Raw genomic sequence first — 19,585 nt, forward strand, 5'->3', positions numbered from 1 at the left:
CTACCCCAAAAACCAAGAGCACACTTTACACACTGTATGTTAGTCAATTTGACAATAAATCACATTAAAAAGATAAGGGTGCCTGGGTGGCTCAGTTGGTTAAGCGACTGACTTTGGCTCAGGTAGTGATCTCACAGCTCATGAGTTCAAGCCCTGCATCAGGCTCAGTGCTGACATCTCAGAGCTTGGAGCCTGCTTTGAATTCTGTGTCTCCCTCTCTCTCTGCCCCTCCCCCATTCATGCTGTCTCTCTCTCAAAAATAAATAAACATTAAAAAAAAATTTTTAAAAAGATAATAAAAGGGTTTTGGCTTTGTTTCACTTCTGCTACTGAACTACTGGTAACCTAGGAAGGTGTCCCACGTTGTTTGCCAGCTGGATGGGTTCCCAGGTATCTCGACCACAGATGGACCAGGACTGTATCACCTCGGCATCTTTGCCAGCCTGGATCAAGGTGCCATTGGACACAATCTGCCAATGCAGTTACCTCTTCTGTGGATATGAACCTCTTTCTATCTTTTTGGGGAAGGAGAAGTAAGGATGGAGGTTTCAACGACATTAAAGGAGATATACTACGTGCCTACCCCTGTACCTGGTACATAGAAAAGCTCGATACATGGCATCTTGTATTAATGAAAGCACTTTTGTGATTTTTCCCCCCTCTGGACAAGCTATATATGGGAATGTGCTAAAATAGGTTACTTGTGGGAGCATGTAATTTTCTGAAATTGTATACAGTAAAATGACTGATGTTTCATTAACAAAATTGGGACAATTTTTATACCTTGAAAACATGGAAAATGCACAGTATATAGTAGGCTTCCAGATTGTTCTAATGCTTTATGGAGTCAGAGACATGTTCTTAAAGGTGACTTGTCCAGGTGAGTGTTATTTCTACAAACATCAGTAGTGGTTAGGTCACCTACATTCCTGGTAGAAGGCTCCCAGTCTCCAAAACAGCTAACCTTGCTGTGGTTTTATATATACTATGAAAAACTTGATACATTTTTATTTAAATGAAAATTGTACGCAATAGCAAGTGAACAATTTTCTAAATGATTCTGGGCACTTTATTCACATGTACTTTTGTGACGCTGTATTTTTTGTGCATTAAGAGAAAACCTGTCTAAAATTACATTACCTCATGATAGATAATATTTATGACAAGCTTTAAAGCTTTAGGACAGAAAAGATCCCTCAATTGCTAGACATACTTAAAATGTTCCATTGAAAGCAAAGAACTTATTGTATGCAATTTGAAATAAAAAGAATATTTCTTTTCAGCAGTATTTCATAAACGAATCTTTGAAAGGATGCTTTCCAGACCACAGTACTGTACCATGAAATAAGAAGGGTCTCACTTACCTAAATTCGTCAGAAGAAGTGCAACTTTTTCATAGAGCTGTAAAACAAATTTCATACATTTAACAAAAAGACCCTAGATGCTACAAAATATGTAATTATAAAGGAAATAGGTAATCAAGTCATGAGTGAAAATAATTTCATTAACCGCCCGTAACTTGAACAATGAAAACACTGTAAACAAACATTGTGTCCTTTCTGAGCAAGAAAGAAATGCACAAGGTCCCATTTTACTATTTTTAAAATTTCACTTATGTTGGAGTGAATAATTCTGTGGCAACAAGACTAGCTGCCACTGATGACCAGCTTGCTATGTGATGGCGGGCAAATCACAACATTCTTGGACCTTAGGATCTCTAAGACTGATTCTGATGGTAAGATTCTATAATCTCAGGGCACCTGGGTGGCTCAGTTGGTTAAGCATTTGACTCTTGGTGTTGGCTCAGGTCATGATCTCAAGGCTTGTGAGTTTGAGTCCCCCATCGGTTTCTGTGCTGATAGCATGGAGTCTGTTTGGGATTCTCTCTCTCTCCCTCTCTGCCCTTCCTCTGCGTGTGCTCTCTCTCTCTCTCTCTCTCTCTCTCAAAATAAATAGATAAACTTAAAAAATATAAAAAATTCTGTAATCTCACTGTTTATGGACTGCTGTATTTTCTAGATTAGAGCATTAATAAATACTAAAGTGATGAAACCTTACTGGGAACTCCTAAGCTTATACTCTGCTTTTCCATTAGTGGATTGGATGCATCCTTCACTTACCCAGCTGTTTGGTAAATAGAGGGTCCTAAGAGGGAAGGGATAGTGTGTGTGTTTGGTGTGTGTGGTGTGTGTGGTGTGCATGTGTGTGTGTGTGTGTGTGTGTGTGTGTACATGATTTATAAAAGTGCAGGGTACAGTTCAGGGCAAACCCAGGTTTGCATCTCCAGAGAGGGTATAAATTGAGAAAAAGAAAAAGTGCCTTCTCTAAGATGAAAGATGATAAAATGGAAATTTCGGAAAACTAGTGAAATATATTTGAACAACATGAAAATTAAGATCCTATTTAGACTGAAATGGTGAAAATGCACTGGTTAAAATTCCCCTGGCTGGAATTATAACTTTACCAGCTAGCAAGCTGTAAGGCTTGGGCATATTACCTTATCTCTTCTTCAAACCATTGTTTTCATTTTATGTGGTTGAGAATGGGTATTGGACTCATTGATCTTAAGGTCCTTCAAGCTTCTCAATTCCCTTATTTGGGATTTTGACTAACTACAGAAATAGATAAAATACTGACTGTATGATTCTAAACTTTCAGCAATGACTATGCTTTGCTATAGTAAGATAATTAATATGGCCATAGTATCAAATTTGTGTATAGAAACTTCAGACTCTTGGAATCCAGTGTTAAAAGAGATTGGTGCAGTTTTTCATAAGAAATCCTGTGGTGTAGTCATACATTTTAATTTTATCTTAAAAATACTGGTTAACCACAGATTAGGACAGGTGTTTTTTAATAAAATATATTTTACTGTTAACACATTTTATCATTAAAGTTAATTATGTAATTTTCAAGGAAAATTAGATTTGACTGGTGAGACAACCTTTCTCAAAATACAATTTGAAAAAAAAAGTTTATTTGTTGATTTTGAAAGAGAGGAAGAGAGGGCAAGAGCGAGCAGGGGAGGGGCAGAGAGACAGAGAGAGAGACAGAGAGAGAGAATATCCCAAGCAGGTTCCACACTGTCAGCGCAGAGGCTGATGCAGGGCTTGATCTCATAAACTGCAAGATCATGACCTTAGCCAAAATGAAGAGTTGGATGATTAACTTACTGAGCCACCCAGGCACCCCTCAAAATACAATTTTTGATTATCTAGTTTATCATTTGTATCTTTAATGTTTGTTCAAGTGCTGCACTTTGCACTCCTGTCTCAAAGGTCTTGATAGCTGGTGACATGCCAACATTGTTTTGGTTTGGACACTGAAAAAAAAAAGTAACTTAGAGAAAGAACAATGCAGGAGTCAAAATATGATTAATATTAACCTTGTGAAAAATAAGGCAAAGTGTATGGGGACACAGTAGGGATCCATGGTATCTATGAACATTTATAAAACATTTATAAAATGTTCACAGATGCAAGGGGATGGACACTGAGGTTTTGAACAGGATGCAGCTGGAAAGGGCACATAAGCAGAGGGTGTGGTGACTAGCAAGAGACCTTCAGATGAGTGGTTTCTGGAAAAGGTCTGGCTTCTCATTAGGCAGTTGAGATAGAAATAATGGATGATTTGTTCTGATAAAAGCAGTAGAAAATCTCTTCTCAAACTGGATGCCACAAATTGGGAAAGTTAAAATCTGTAACTGACAGAAAGCTTTCTGACCTTAAGTATATTTCCAAAAGAAACTGTGAGTGCTTCTAATTTGATCTTGTCCACCTGATCAATGTAGGTGGGCATGTTCTGATGCAAGCCATGTTTTATGGTTTACTTCATTTTGGAACAAGACATTGTGGTTTTCACTGTTTAGAGTATAATGAAACATCTGATTCATATTGGTATGCCTGAGTAAAAAGGATGGCAATAACTTTTAGTCTCCTCCTGGGATATATTCTAATTGACATCTTTTGTTTGCAACCATATTAAGATGTTCTTTGGTCACAATAGAAACAGAATGAGAGTGAAACAGTATGACAAGGAGCAAGAAAACCCATCCTACTCACTCTATCTTTCAAGTATTTATTTTTCAAGAAGAAATAAAATGAAAACTAATAACTGCCACTTACACAGTAAGAAGTAAATACATATCATAAAATCTAGAAAATAGACATCCCTTATACATCTGCTTCTTCAGTTAGGGTTGGAGAACTCTAGCATAAAGTCAGAAACAGGGTATGTGATCTATAACAATATTATTTAAAAATTAGAGGCTGTAATGAACATAAGATAAAAGCCAATCTAGCTCTCAAGATTTTTATATTCAATTAATGTAAAGTAGTAATGATTCATGACTAAATGATTTCTTTTTTGCAAGACAAGTATGGCCAAAATTTTAAGTAGTCGAAAATAACTTATGTAGCCATAAAAATGCATATGAAAATGTGCATGAAACTATCTTAAGTTGAATAATTTCAGAAGCCAGTAGATAGTTGAATTCTGAACTGGTCAAAGCTACGTTATAGTTATTAGTCTGTCATCTGTCCTTTAAATGATATTTGCTTCTTAAGGACTTACTTTTTAATTTGTTTTTTGATATTCTGGTGAAAATCTTTCCAAACTATATTACACACTTGGTTGCCTTCATAATGGAATGTGCAAGGCTTCAGGGAATAAGATAGGACTGTAAATGTGTGTGCTCAGATGGGGACGTCATCAGAGATGGCTGAGGAGAGTAAGGCAATTGCTTCCTACACAAAAGGGTCTTGGATGCTGCTGCTTTGAGAGTTTTTACATATATATTTTTAAAATTTTCCTTCCTTCCCCTTGCTATGGGTTGTCATTTCCTGCTCTTGTCAGAATTCTTGCCTTAGTAAACTTCTGTTTTTCCAGTTTGATCTTGGTGAGAAATCAGAACATCAAAGGTGTTCACATGTACCTAAAATAAATGAAAATATACCTTAAAGGCATTATAAAAATACATATTACCTTTAGTGTGTAGACTCTACATCATCCATTTCAGTGACTCTGACGTGCTTGTTAGATAAAACATATAAATGCCTAGTAGTCTAGCTCCCAGCACATAGTAGGTGCTTTGCAATGTCCACAACTATATAGTTTTCCTACCCCCTATGCTCCCTCCTTTATTTTTTGTTTACTTCCTCTTTTCTTGGTGTGTCTCATGAAGTAGAGATTGCAGGGTAACTGATTTCTAGTTAAACAAAGTGTTACACTGACAACATTGGTATCTGCTCAAAATGTATGAGCAACCATGTATTTATAGACTCATTACATGTATACAGGAATTTATTAAGATGTACAAATTAAATTTTAATAAGACATTAGAGAAAAGAGAGCTTTAAGTCATTGCAAACTACCTAGACATAGAATCTTTCACTGCCCTGGCTGTTTGTTTAATTTCACTATGAATCACTCCCCTTCACAATGTGTATGTTCCACAATTAACTTGGAGACCAGCTAAGTCCTAGAGGAGGGAGTGCCAGGGGGTACCACATATCTATTCTCAATCTCCAAGTTCCTGTTATTAATAACAATAATAATAGTAATATTAGTAGCAGTAATAATACTAAATCACCTACATTTTATTAGCTCAGTGATTACTAATTCACTTAAGAATCATAAGTGAAGTTTTTCAATATTGGGTGGGTTGAATTCTCTTAGGGATCACTCTGAGTATATTGGTTATAGAATTTAGAATTGTTTAAAGAACTAGAAACTACAATCCAAGCAGATTAAACAATATTGGCAACAGTATTAAATTGCTTGGCCCTTGGAAAACCCTTTTTTAATGATGAGAGCATTTCAGCATTATGGCCCAGATTTAAGATGCAATATAATTAAGGGGGAGGGCACCATAATTAATTGAACAGCTACTCCATGCCTAACACTGTGCTTGGCACTCCAAATACATTATCTTATTCACCCCCTGCCACAAATCTCTAATGTCAGGATTTTTATGTATAGGTTGACTTCAAATCTAACAATGTCAGCAAATAATATTATTCATTCTGCAAATAACAACAACAATTTACTGAGAACCTACTATGTGCCAGGCCCTGATCCAGGCACTGGAAAATAAAAACAGTAAAAAAAAAAATAGACAAAAGTGTCTGCCCCCATAGGCCTACATTCTAATAGAGAAGACAGATAATAAAATAAGTTTTAAAAAGCATATTATGTGGTGATAAGCACCACAGAGAAAAACAGAGCAGGTAAGGAGATAGGAAATTGTCAGAAGCAGGAGTGGTTATAATTCTAAAACTGAGTGACCATGGAAGCCTTATATTAGAAGAGTGACATTGGAACAAATACCTGAAGCAGGTGAGGGAGTAAGTCATGCAGACCCCATAGGGAAGAATATTCCAGGCAGAGATAAGAGCAAATAAAAAGCCTAGGGTGAGAGCATGCCTGGCACATCCAGGGAACAAATGGAACAGGAGAAGCAGGGTGAGTAGGGAGAAGACAAGGTCAGAGATGTCACTGGGGCCAGAAGAAGAGTCCTGGAGGCCACATGAAGATGTGAACTTTTATTCTGAGCAAGAGGAAAGCCATCAGACATGGTGAACAGAGCAGTGACAGGAGCTGGCTTACAGGTAAGAAGCTCACTCCAGCTGCTGTGATGAGTCTAACTGAAGGAGCAGACCTAGCAGCCGGGAAGACCAGTTAGGAAGGCACTGCAATAGCCCAAGAGGGAGATATTGGGGTCTTGGACCAAGGTGGGACTTGGAAATGTGTGAAAAGCGATCAAATTCTGGAAGCAGTGAGAGAAACAGAGGAATCAAGGGTAATGCTGAAGGTTTTCAGCCTGAGCAGCTACATGGGGGAGATTGTGGAGGGGCTGATTCTGGAGGGAGGATAGGGGGTTTGGGGAGGATAATGGAGCAGACAGTTGGATGTATAAATTTGGGGTTTAAGGAGACATCTGGGATGAAATACAGAACTGAAAAAAGCATGAAATTAACACAAGTTACATGTGCCATCCCCTTGCAGGGCTATTCCAAGGAATGCTTTGGAAACTGAACACTTTTCTATCATTCAGAATCAAAAGGAAATGGGAACCAACACTTCTGAGCTATGTTACAGATTCTAAGCTGGGCCTTTAAAGTATCTTCTTTCTTTAAGTTTCCCCAAGGCGTATATACACAGTGTTATCTTATTGGGTAAAGAAGGGAACTAAGATTCAGAGAGAGCAAGTGCCTTGGCTAATCTTACACTAAAAAATCCTGGAGCCTAGATTTGACTCAATCCTTCTCAATCCTCCGCATGCCAGGCAGTTTGCTGCCCAGCCATCAGCACCACGTGACAGGCTGGCCCCTCTGAAGCTGGGTCCCTTTTAGCAGCAGCAGAAAACTGCAGGCCACATATTTTAACCATTGGGCTAGTTACCGTGCAGCTCACTTACCACATTCAGCAGCATAATGATGCAGAAGTTGATGCACACGGCAGTCCCTGTTGTTGCAACCTGAGAGTTATTCCTGATTAACGCCCACTTAAAGGCAGCGAAAGTGCTGACCGTCACCACCCGGTAAATGACGATCCCGAACACGGCCGCGATCACCACGCAGATCTGGCAAGAAGATAGAGACCCCGTGAGCACCTCGGTAGAATGTCTCAGGAAAAGGGTTCCCACCACTGTAAAATCCCACCCCTGGAAAATGAGAAAAGGTTATAAAACAATGGTGATACTGACTCAAGCAACCGCAACAAAATGCTTGCTTTTTATTGTGATTATTACTTTCTCTTGCCTGTATTTTCTTTGTTATTCAAATAGAAAAATCATAGTGCTTGAAAGCTGATTAACTGTGTAAGCTATGGAGTAACATTAGCAGAATATCAGATTGAGCATATTTATTATGGAAATCTTATGATGTCACTCTTCTATGTAAATCTATTGGTTTCTTTCACTCTTAGAATAAAAGCAAAGTCTGTATGGTGGCCTGCAAGACTTTCTCCACCTCGTTGAAGGCCATTTTCCTTTCTGTCTAGGGACTCCAGAACCTCTCTCATTGTTTCAAATGGGCTAAGCACCCTTATTCTTCAAGACCATTTCCTTTGCCTAAAATGCTGACCTACCCCCTTCCCCTGCCAAACACACATATGTGCACACACACAAGCAACCTAGTTAACACCTACTCATTATTCACACCTCAGCTCAAGAACCACTTCATAACTAAAGCTTTTCATGCCCTCCAGACTTTTTTGTAATTGTTACATGGTGCCTATACTCTTCTTTTAGTAGCCTATTTATAATTTCTAATAGTTTGTCAGTTTGATTATTGCCAGTTTCCACCACTTAGAAAGTACACTATCTACCCCCCCTTGTCTGTGGGGGATATTTCCAAGACCCCCAGTGAATGCTTGATACTTCAGACAGTATGGAATCCTGTATATATTATGTTTTTTCCTATACACACATACCTATGAGAAAGTTTAATTCACAAATTAGGCACAGTAAGAGATTAACAGTAACTAATGATAAAATAATAATATACTGTAATAAAGGCTATATAAATGTTTCTCTCCCTCAAAATATCTTATTGTATTATACTCTTCTTGTGATGATGTGAGATGATAAAATGCCTGTGTGATGAGATGAAGTGAGGTGAATGATGTAGGCATTATAACATACTGTTAGGCTACTATTGACCTTTTGAAGATAAGTCAGAAGGATTATCTGCTTCTGGCCTGGGGTTGACTGTAGGTAACTAAAACCCTAGAAAGCAAAACTGCAGATAAAGGGGTGGGGGGGGGGGAGCCACTGTAATTTCCATTAGGGCAGGTATGGCATCTGTTTTGCATACCACGGTTTCCATGGCACCTTAACTTAATTACAGGTGCACAGTAAGTGTTCAGCTATTTGTTGCTGAATACACCAACTACGTGATAGGTACATAATCTTTTATTAATCATTTATAAACACTGAAATGAGGAATCTTTCTCTGAAGATTTCATTCTATTTGAGAAAAATATGACATGTCTTCTATCTACTGGGAATCTGAGATTCCAAAAAGTTTTTTGTCTTTCATTAGGTGATTCAATATATTAAAGACCTTAACCTACTTAGTTATTAAAACTTTAAGCTGGGACTCAGGATGGACGTTGCTGAGTTACAGACTGCTTTCTTTATAAAAGCATTCCTCTGTTTTACTAAAACTTATTTTGGCTTCCTATAGGTGACATGCTCTAAAAGCTGGGGCATGAACCTTAGCTGCAACTGGCCAAAATACAACAACAACTGCCCACATCTTAATCCTCGAGCTATGGATGGGAAGATAGGTGAAATCTACATTGACTTTCAGACAAGGGTCGCAATGTGGTGGAATGGAGAGCTTGTTGGACTCAGTCAGAAGTCAGGTCTGAGTCCTTACTCTACATCTATAGATCTTATAAGAAACTTAAAAAACAAGACGGTAAATATGACTTTGCTTATGGAAGGCAAGGCAGGCACAACTGCTTACAGAGCAGTGTCTGTAGAAAGATATGGATCTGAATCTTGGTCTGAGCCAAGAGATTCCTGGGCATGCTGCCTACCCTTTCATCTTCCCAGTTTATTTCCGGCTAAAAGGGGGTCAAGTGTCTAGATTTGCTGTCATCTTGTTCTTCCTGATATAATGATCTATGATACTTACTTACACACTTACTATTTGAAAAGAGGAGAGGAGAATCGTAATAACCCCTTACTGTTCTAAAATGACATTTTGGAAAATATGAGTAAGTTTTGTTCAGTAATTAACAGGGTCGAAGCTGATTACTGAATGACTTCTTTTTAGGAAAAGTCAACAATGCAGGTTCAAGTTAGTGTTTTTCAAATTGACAGAACCATTAGTGAATCTGGAAATCAATTTTAGGGGGTTATAGCTGGTATTTAAAAAAAAAGACCATAGTAAAACAAACGAAAAATCAGTGTTCACTGCATATTGCAAAGGTGAGCATTGTTTCAGTTACTCTAGTTCTATACATCTACTGGCACAGAATATACTGGGTCATGACAGATAATGTATTTCTTACGCAGGAACGACAAGCAAAAAGCCTGACCAACACTGCTGCAGGTCCTATCTCAAATTTACTTCCTTTCGGCATGGAATAGGGAGGCGAGCAGAAAGAACTGGAGCTCTGGGTTATTTACTGGCTGACTCTGAACAAGCCCTTCACCTTCTGGAGTCTCAGTTGCTCCATCTGTGACTTGGGGACAGCAGTACCATCTCCAACCACCTCACGGAGTCACTGTATTACACAGCAAGAATGTGTAAAAATGTTTTGTGGAATTATGCAAAGGCCTGCTATGATTATTGTTGTTACCACGCTATAGGTTTGTACTTTATGAAACAAAGAGTTTTGTAGAAAAATTTTGAACCATAAAAAATATCCCAGATGCAGAAACGATAAGTCGGCTGCATTTATCTGCAAATGCCTGATAGGGTTCTGGCTTTCCCGAAATGGGATTCATCCGCTCTTTCTTGGAGTACTTGGCTTCAAACTGGGGCCGTATTTCTTCCTAAAGAACAAACAGACATATTTTTATGCAATGGAGAGATATGCACACAATAAAAAACTTTTTTATTCTACTGTAAAACTGAATCAACAGCTACCACACTAATCAATCAGTGAGGTGAGCTCAGAGACCCAGGTTTAAATGTTTGGAAATTGGCCACTTGAAGAAAATCTAAAGGATGATGATCTAGACTTATTATCATCAAGGCAGTGTAATTTATTTTATTTTTTTAAAGTTTATTTGAGAGAGACAGTGTGCATGTGAGTAGGGGAGGGGCAGAGAGAGAGGAAGAGAGGGAATACCAAGCAGGCTCCATGGGGACTCAATCTCATGAACCATGAGATCAGGACCTGAGCCAAGATTAAGAGCTGGAAGCTTAACTGACTGAGCTACCCAGGTTCCCCAAGGCAGTATAATTTAGACTAATAGTTAAGTGCCTCTGTTATCATATTAAGCTGTGCTAGAAGAAACAAACAGAATGAGAAAAGGGACCATTTCTCTTTGTCCCTAGTAGTATGAAATAACTATTAAGCTTTTACTTTTATTACCAGGGAATGAGACAGACACAGGACAAAGAAAATTTCTTAACACCAAAGTGTCCACAATCCATGTTGTGAGTTATAATGGCAATATAATTTTTAGTTTCCTCCTACAATTACAAAAACATTTTTTGGGGGGGGGGGCTCCTGGCTGGCTCAGTTGGTGGATCATGCAACTCTTGAACTCGGTGTTGTAAGTTTGAGCCCCACATTGGGTATAGAGATTACTTAAAAATCTTAAAATTTTTTTTTTCAATTGAGGCAGCCCAAAACATGGTGAATCTATCTTTTAATAAGCTCCTATAAGAGTCATTCACCTTTAATCAGTAGATTTTAAATGTATTAATTGGTATTGAATAGCAGGTAAACATCTTTCAAATCCAGCTAAAATCAAGGCAACTCTAATTTGAAATCAAGCTGAGGCTTTGTTTTATTTAGTTGAGACCCATCTAATGTGAAAAGCTTCTGACTAAAAAGCAATTATGGGATTAGAAACAGGAAATCAGCAAGAGGGTATCCTGAAGTGGTTCCAGTTAATTAAGTACCTGTTCTATTTGAATGTCTTGCAAGAGGAGGGAAAATGAGTGGCAAGTCTGATAAAATGGAGATTGAGTTAATCCAGAAAGAAATGCTCAAGACTCCGATGGAGGGAGAGACAGAAAGTGAAGAAGGAGCTGACTGAAGAGTGGTTATGGATACTGGGCAGAGTTTGGCAGTAGCCTGCCTGTGTAGGAGGAAGGGCAGCCTTGCTCCTGCTGCAGAATAAGCCCAAGGCTGGCCTTCACTCAGGGGCAGGTAATGGGGAAGGACAGGGGGAGATACAATGATAAATAGGTTCTGCCTTCTTTTACTTATTTTAGGCAGTTACACTTGAGGATATAAACAGAACAGACCTAGAATCTTCTGCTTCTTTGGGAAACTCTGAGTTTATAAGGCTGTGTCATCTAAGAGTCACTGTTATCCAGTTAATTATCCAGAGGCTGAGGCCAATCACTGAGCCAGACCTGTGTCTCTGGGTTTTATGGGCTAAATTGTGTCTCTGCTCCCAACCCCTGCAAATTCATTTGTTGAAGCCATAATTTGCAGTACCTCCGATTGTGACTGTATTTGGACAGAGTTCTTACGGAGGTAATTAAGGTCAAGTGAAGAGTGGCCCCCTAATCCAATAGGACTGGTTTCTTTATAAAAAAAAAATTTTAGACACAGACATGCACAGAGAGAGGACTATGTGAAGACATAGGGAGTACATGGCCATCTACAAGCCAAGGAGAGGAGCTTGCAACAGATCCCTCCCCCACAGCCCTCAGAAGAAATCAACTCTGTCAATGCTTTGATTTCAGACTTCTAGCTTCCAGAAATGTGAGCACCTAAATTTCTGTTGTTTAAGCCACTCAGTGTGTGGTACTTTGTTATGGCAGCCCCAGCAAATGGTTACCCTGGGTTATCCATGAAGTCATGTAGCAAGCTGGGGCTTTTCTGCACAGCAATCTGAGCATGACAGGCTAGAATAAGAGGCATTTAGCCGCTTCTACCAATGAGGCCTCTTGAGGAGTGGTTTCTGCTCAGTGTTCACCAACTTGAGGTCATACTTCTGAGTCTGTGCAGCTCTGGGCACTGTGCAGGGCTCTGGAGAGCTCAGAGAAACATTTCCTTGGAGTTCTCTTATGAGGGTTGCTTCCATGTACCTAGAGTTGTAAAACTAATACTCTCTGCTGAAGTAAAGAAAATGGATACTGTTTAAGAAAACTAAACAAATCTTACTACTAATTATTTTGATGTCTCTACCTACAAGTGATGCTTTGCAATCAAAATGTTTTTTCTTTCTTTCTTTCTTTCTTTCTTTCTTTCTTTCTTTCTTTCTGTCAGTTTATTTATTTATTTTGAAAGTGAGGGGGGAGGGGCAGAAAGAGAGAGAGAGAGAGAGAGAGGAAGAGAGAAAGAATCCCAAGCAGGCTCCATGCTGTCCGCTTGGAGCCCGATGCAGGGCTTGAACTCACAAACTGTGAGATCATGACCTGAGCCAAAACTACGAGTCAGATGGTTAACCAACTGAGGCATCCAGGCACCGTGTCTTTTTTTTCTTTTAAATTCTGCTAGTTTTTATACTACCTGAAGTTTTTTGCAAAGACAGGTATTGAAATGCTTTGTGAAGAAACCTGACTTCTGTCAGCATAGAGTGATATACTCAGGGGGACTGTGTGTTTGTTGATTGGCTTTTTGAAAAATTCTGAGGTAAATAATACAAACCTCTTCTTCCCAGTCTATCAAATCCCAGTCATAAGCAATTACTGCTCGCCTTCTTTTCCAAAACTCCAGGAAAACTGTTGCTGGAACGAGCAGAGAAAGACAAAGACGTTTTTGAATAAAACAATGCTGTTAACTGTCACCGAATAATGAAGTCATTGCAGAGAATGACAGTTGTTTGTGTAAGCATCCTTGAATATCAGAATTTCTAGCTAACCCCCATTTAACAAGGACCACTTCTGAGAATTACTACGTTTGTGTCAAACATAATGAAAAATTAGCTATTTCATTTAGAATTATATTAAGCTGATTTCCAAGTTGAGGCAGAACAGACTTATTAGAATGACAAAGCTCCTGGTATACAAGAATACAGAAAACTAGGTTACCAGCATCTCTCTTATTGACAAGAGTATTTATTTTTAAAAGTGAGGAGCAGGTAGGGGCATAAAAGCAAAAATAAAACTTAGCAGTTCACATGGATTTGACTGGCAGTGATTTCTTGTCTGCCAAATCGTCCTCACCACAATAGCTATGTAAAATGTATTTTGCTGTTATAATCAAAGAAGCTCTTTTACCCTTTTTCTCCAAACTATTTCTTGGTTGTCACATTAAAGGAAAAAGTGTGCAAATTCTAAGAACCTTTTTCAACGAGGTGTGGGGTAGCTGGCCTTTCCACCCAGGGAAATCTGGAGGTTATCCTCATTCAGCCAAAGTAACTTTCTACTCAATTCAGTTAAAAATTATCTGCCAAAATCAATTATTGAGCATTATACAATGACAGGAGAGAAAATTAATCAAGGCATAATCTTGCTGCCTTGGAAGTCATAAGCTAAATGATAGGACACACACACACACACACACACACACACACACACACACTCAAACTTTGAGGATGAATGCAACTAAGGATATTACAGAGGCACCCAGGACACAGAATTGGTAGATCTCTCTCTCTCGCCTTGCTGTGTACTTAAGAATTACAGAGGCAAGGGCCAAGAGCCAAGCTGGTGAGCAGGATTTTCTAAAGCAGGCCTGTTACGTTAACTATTTTCTCTACACTTGTTCTGCCTTACCAAATTATCTTGTCTTTGCATGGGGTCCCTGGGACAATTCTTTTATTAGGTCCTCTGGACTCTCAAGCAAATGGCACTGGCTAAAGACTTTATCTCTTTTTTTTGTCTCCGGAGTGTCCCCTGGTCTTGAAGAGAAAAAGCAGCCAGTCCTTGAATATGTGGTTATTCTTCATTAAAAGTCAGGACTGTATTCTGTGGCCTCAGAGAGGCTTGATGGGGGACAATTCTGAAAAGCCTAAGGCCACAGGATACATATCCAATCTGTCTTCCTGGCTGTTGCTACTCTCACCAAAACCTACCAACGCATCTGTGGTTCTCACCCAGAGGAACTGACTTCTAAGACAAACCAGTGGCTGTCAGAAATATTCCACCACCTTTCTTCCCCCCAGTACGTGCTGAACTCTGCATGGAGGAGAGAGAAACTCTAACAAGGAATTCCCTTTTGTGGCTAATAATCCTCTCCTCCCTTCCATTCTAGAACTTGGGAGGATGAGAAGAAGTTAGTTGCTTGCACAATTGCCAATCTTTTGCGTTTTTGTGTGAAAATGAATCTGGGGAAGAATCTGCTTCTGCATCTGAGGAATCTGCATCTGAGGAAGAACTTCTTACCATGAACTATGATATAACTGAATATTAGGTTGTCTCCTTCAGGGAAAAGCTTCAATTTCATAACCTCCCCCCCCCTTTTTTTTAAATCCCATACCCTTACTATTCCATGATTTAAATCGCTTTGTCTAAATACTCACAGCCCTAGGAGCCCAATGTACTTTGATTGTCTCCAGTTATATGCTGCCCTACATCGGAGTTCACATTTTCCTCTTTGTCTCCTTTGAAGCTGGCTTGTTGTTAATATATCTCTTTTGTCTTATACTACTATAGCACTCAGTACTATATGTTTGATTAAGAAGTTATTATTTCTTGGAGGATCGCCGGAAGATGGCGGCATAGGAGGACGCTGGGTTCACCGCGCGTCCTGCTCATCACTTAGATTCCACCTACACCTGCCTAAATAACCCAGAAAACCACCAGAAGACTAGCAGAACGGAGTCTCCGGAGCCAAGCGCAGACGAGAGGCCCACGGAAGAGGGTAGGAAGGGCAGAGAAGCGGTGCACGCTCCACGGACTGGCGGGAGGGAGCCAGGGCAGAGGGGCTGCACACTGGCCAAGCAGAGCCCCCGAGTCTGGCTTGCAAAAGCGGAGAGGCCAGACAGAGTGTGTTCCGACAGCAAGCGGGACTTAGCATCTGGGAGGTCATAAGTTAACAGCTCTGCTCGGAAAGAGGGAAGGCTGGAGGACAAAGGGAGGGAGAGTTGCTGAGCCCTGGGAGGACAGAGCTCAGTTTGGCGGGGAACAAAGGCACTCGCCAGCGCCATCTCCCTCGCCCATCCCCCAGCCAAAATCCCAAAGGGAACCGGTTCCTGCCAGGGATCTTGCTTGCTCTGCACAACACCCAACTCTGTGCTTCTGCGGAGCCACCCCTCCGGCAGCGGGTCTGACTCCCTCCTGCTGCCACAGGGCCCATCCTGAAGTGGATCACCTAAGGAGAAGCGAGCTAAGCCTGCCCCTCCTGCCCCCGTGCACCTTGCCTACCCACCCCAGCTAATACGCCAGATCCCCAGCACCACAAGCCCGGCAGTGTACAAGTAGCCCAGACGGGCCACGCCACCCCACAGTGAATCCCGCCCCTAGGAGGGGGAAGACAAGGCACACACCAGTCTGACTGTGGGCCCAGCTGTGGGCTGGGGGCAGACATCAGGGCTGACTGCGACTCCGCCCACCAACTCCAGTTATACACCACAGCACAGGGGAAGTGCCCTGCAGGTCCCCACCACTCCAGGGACTATCCAAAATGACCAAACGGAAGAATTCCCCTCAAAAGAATCTCCAGGAAATAACAACAGCTAATGAACTGATCAAAAAGGATTTAAATAATATAACAGAAAGTGAATTTAGAAAAATAGTCATAAAATTAATCACTGGGCTTGAAAACAGTATAGAGGACAGCAGAGAATCTCTTGCTACAGAGATCAAGGGACTAAGGAACAGTCACGAGGAGCTGAAAAACGCTTTAAACGACATGCAAAATAAAATGGAAACGACCACGGCTCGGATTGAAGAGGCAGAGGAGAGAATAGGTGAACTAGAAGATAAAATTATGGAAAAAGAGGAAGCTAAGAAAAAGGGAGATAAAAAAGTCCAGGAGTATGAGGGGAAAATTAGAGAACTAAGTGATACGCTAAAAAGAAATAATGTACGCATAATTGGTATCCCAGAGGAGGAAGAGAGAGGGAAAGGTGCTGAAGGTGTACTTGAAGAAATAATAGCTGAGAACTTCCCTGAACTGGGGAAGGAAAAAGGCATTGAAATCCAAGAGGCACAGAGAACTCCCGTCAGACGTAACTTGAATTGATCTTCTGCATGACATATCATAGTGAAACTGGCAAAACAAGGATAAAGAGAAAATTCTGAAAGCAGCAAGGGATAAACGTGCCCTAACATATAAAGGGAGACCTATAAGACTCGTGACTGATCTCTCTTTTGAAACTTGGCAGGCCAGAAAGGCATGGCAGGAGATCTTCAAGGTGATGAACAGAAAAAATATGCAGCCGAGAATCCTTTATCCAGCAAGTCTGTCATTTAGAATAGAAGGAGAGATAAAGGTCTTCCCAAACAAACAAAAACTGAAGGAATTCGTCACCACTACAACAGCCCTACAAGAGATCCTAAGGGGGATCCTGTGAGACAAAGTACCAGAGACATCGCTACAAGCATGAAACCTATGGATATCACAATGACTCTAAACCCATATCTTTCTATAATAACACTGAATGTAAATGGACTAAATGCACCAACCAAAAGACACAGGGTATCAGAATGGATAAAAAAAACAAGACCCATCTATTTGCTGTCTACAAGAGACTCATTTTAGACCTGAGGACACCTTTAGATTGAGAGTGAGGGGATGGAGAACTATTTATCATGCTACTGGAAGCCAAAAGAAAGCTGGGGTAGCCATACTTATATCAGACAAACTAGACTTTAAATTAAAGACTGTAACAAGAGATGAAGAAGGGCATTATATAATAATTACAGGGTCTATCCATCAGGAAGAGCTGTTATAAATGTCTATGCGCCGAATACGGGAGCCCCCAAATATATAAAACAATTACTCATAAACAAAAGCAACCTTATTGATAAGAATGTGGTAATTGCAGGGGACTTTAACACTCCACTGTGGAGAAACGGGAACCCTCTTGCACTGTTGGTGGGAATGCAAATTGGTGCAGCCGCTCTGGAAAGCAGTGTGGAGGTTCCTCAGAAAATTAAAAATAGACCTACCCTATGACCCAGCAATAGCACTGCTAGGAATTTACCCAAGGGATACAGGAGTACTGATGCTTAGGGGCACTTGTACCCCAATGTTTATAGCAGCACTCTCAACAATAGCCAAATTATGGAAAGAGCCTAAATGGCCATCAACTGATGAATGGATAAAGAAATTGTGGTTTATATACACAATGGAGTACTACAGGGCAATGAGAAAGAATGAACTATGGCCCTTTGTAGCAACGTGGATGGAACTGGAGAGTGTGATGCTAAGTGAATAAGCCACACAGAGAAAGACAGATACCATATGTTTTCACTCTTATGTGGATCCTGAGAAACTTAATAGAAACCCATGGGGGAGGGGAAGGAACAAAAAAAAAGAGGTTAGAGTGGGAGAGAGCCAAAGCATAAGAGACTCTTAAAAACTGAGAACTGAGGATTGATGGGGGGTGGGAGGGAGGGGAGGGTGGGTGATGGGTATTGAGGAGGGCACCTTTTGGGATGAGCACTGGGTGTTGTATGGAAACCAATTTGACAATAAATTTCATATATTGAAAAAAAAAGAAGTATTATTTATTTTATGGGTTGATCCTCAAAACACTTAAAACTCTGCTATACGGAATCCTTCCTATAAAAATTTGGTCTAAAAATATCTCCTTTTTTTTTTTTAAAAGCATCAGAAGGCTTAACTTTACTTCTAGCATTTGAACTCCTTAGATTCCTATCTATCTTTCTATGGAGATAATGGTTTTTCTAAAACAAGGTATGACCAGTTTTCCTGGGTGTCAAGGAGCCACACCAACTACAGAGGCCCAGGATGCAAGGCTCCTAATGACCCTGCCTGTGCCTAACTCTCTCTGCCCTAACTTGCACCCTAGACTCCAGGCTAACTCACCAGCAGTTTTCACACCTGAGCTATTGCATAACCTTCTTAGCTTTGCCCACACTATTTCTTCAGCTTATAATGTTCTTCCCTATTTGAGTCTACTTAGCCAACTCCTACTCTTGCTTCCAGATTTGTCCCTATGTGTTCTGCAACCACTCCCTTTGAACCTTCTCTAAACCCATGCTGAGTTGTGCAGATAACTCTGGGTCAGTGCTGAGCACAGGATTCACCACTTAAAAAACAATAGAAAAATTGGATAGTTTCTACCACTAGCTTGTGGGCTTCTTGACAATAAGGGCTAAATCTTTGCTGTCTTTATCTTTATATCCCCAGGGTTCATCACAGTAACTAAACCCACAGAGGCACAGTAAATGTACAGTTGACATGTTGTCATGAAAATGAGAATAATATGGCAAATTACTCTTATTTGTCTAAACCTTTAAGGCATTATGGTATATGTTTGAAAAATATGCAACTATATCTTGTGAGTATTTTTATACATCAGTGTCCGTTAAATAAATAATAACTTCCTAAGATGAAAAGTTGAAACTTTTCTGTTTCTCTTTTGCCTTGAAATATAATATCATTCTGGTCTAATTAGCACTCTCACTATTTGGTTGCATGGACCCTGTGGCAAAGACTACCTATTGTCCTCTAAGACGCATTCTTGCCTTGTTCCACAGTAAAAGGACTGCTGCTGATGTCATGGCTGCCCATTATATTGTATTTCCCAGATGTCCTTGCTGTTAGATATGGCCAGAGAACACTTCTCACTGGTGGAGTGTGAACAGAAGTAATGTGATGTATGTCACCTGCCTGTCGATATCTTAAGATATTCTCTTTACCCTTTTGGATAGGTGGAACCCAAGAGACTCAGCTGAGACCATGCAAATGATGCCAAGGCCTGGAGGATGACCAACAACTTGTTTGTAGGACTATGAGTCCCTGAGTGACCACGTAGAGCTATCTGCCAGCCTGGCATGCTTCTCCCATTTAATCACTGACATTG

At 40.2% G+C, this 19,585-nt stretch overlaps 1 protein-coding gene across 6 annotated transcripts in view; it reads right to left on the reverse strand.

The window, feature by feature from the left end:
- Positions 1-19,585, reverse strand: part of ANO4 (anoctamin 4) — a 418,329-nt gene that overhangs the window by 45,208 nt on the left and 353,536 nt on the right. For all 6 annotated transcript variants that reach the window (XM_053894722.1, XM_053894723.1, XM_053894720.1 and 3 more), the window contains 4 exons: positions 13,293-13,373; positions 10,370-10,512; positions 7,418-7,582; positions 1,365-1,401 (listed from right to left, as the gene is read on the reverse strand). In XM_053894722.1, coding sequence (XP_053750697.1) covers positions 1,365-1,401; positions 7,418-7,582; positions 10,370-10,512; positions 13,293-13,373 — 426 coding nt within the window. The remainder of the gene's footprint in view (positions 1-1,364; positions 1,402-7,417; positions 7,583-10,369; positions 10,513-13,292; positions 13,374-19,585) is intronic.

Source organism: Panthera pardus, unplaced genomic scaffold, assembly GCF_024362965.1.
Source record: "Panthera pardus isolate Hobbes unplaced genomic scaffold, ASM2436296v1 HiC_scaffold_6, whole genome shotgun sequence".
In the NCBI taxonomy this organism is placed as follows: domain Eukaryota; kingdom Metazoa; phylum Chordata; class Mammalia; order Carnivora; family Felidae; genus Panthera; species Panthera pardus.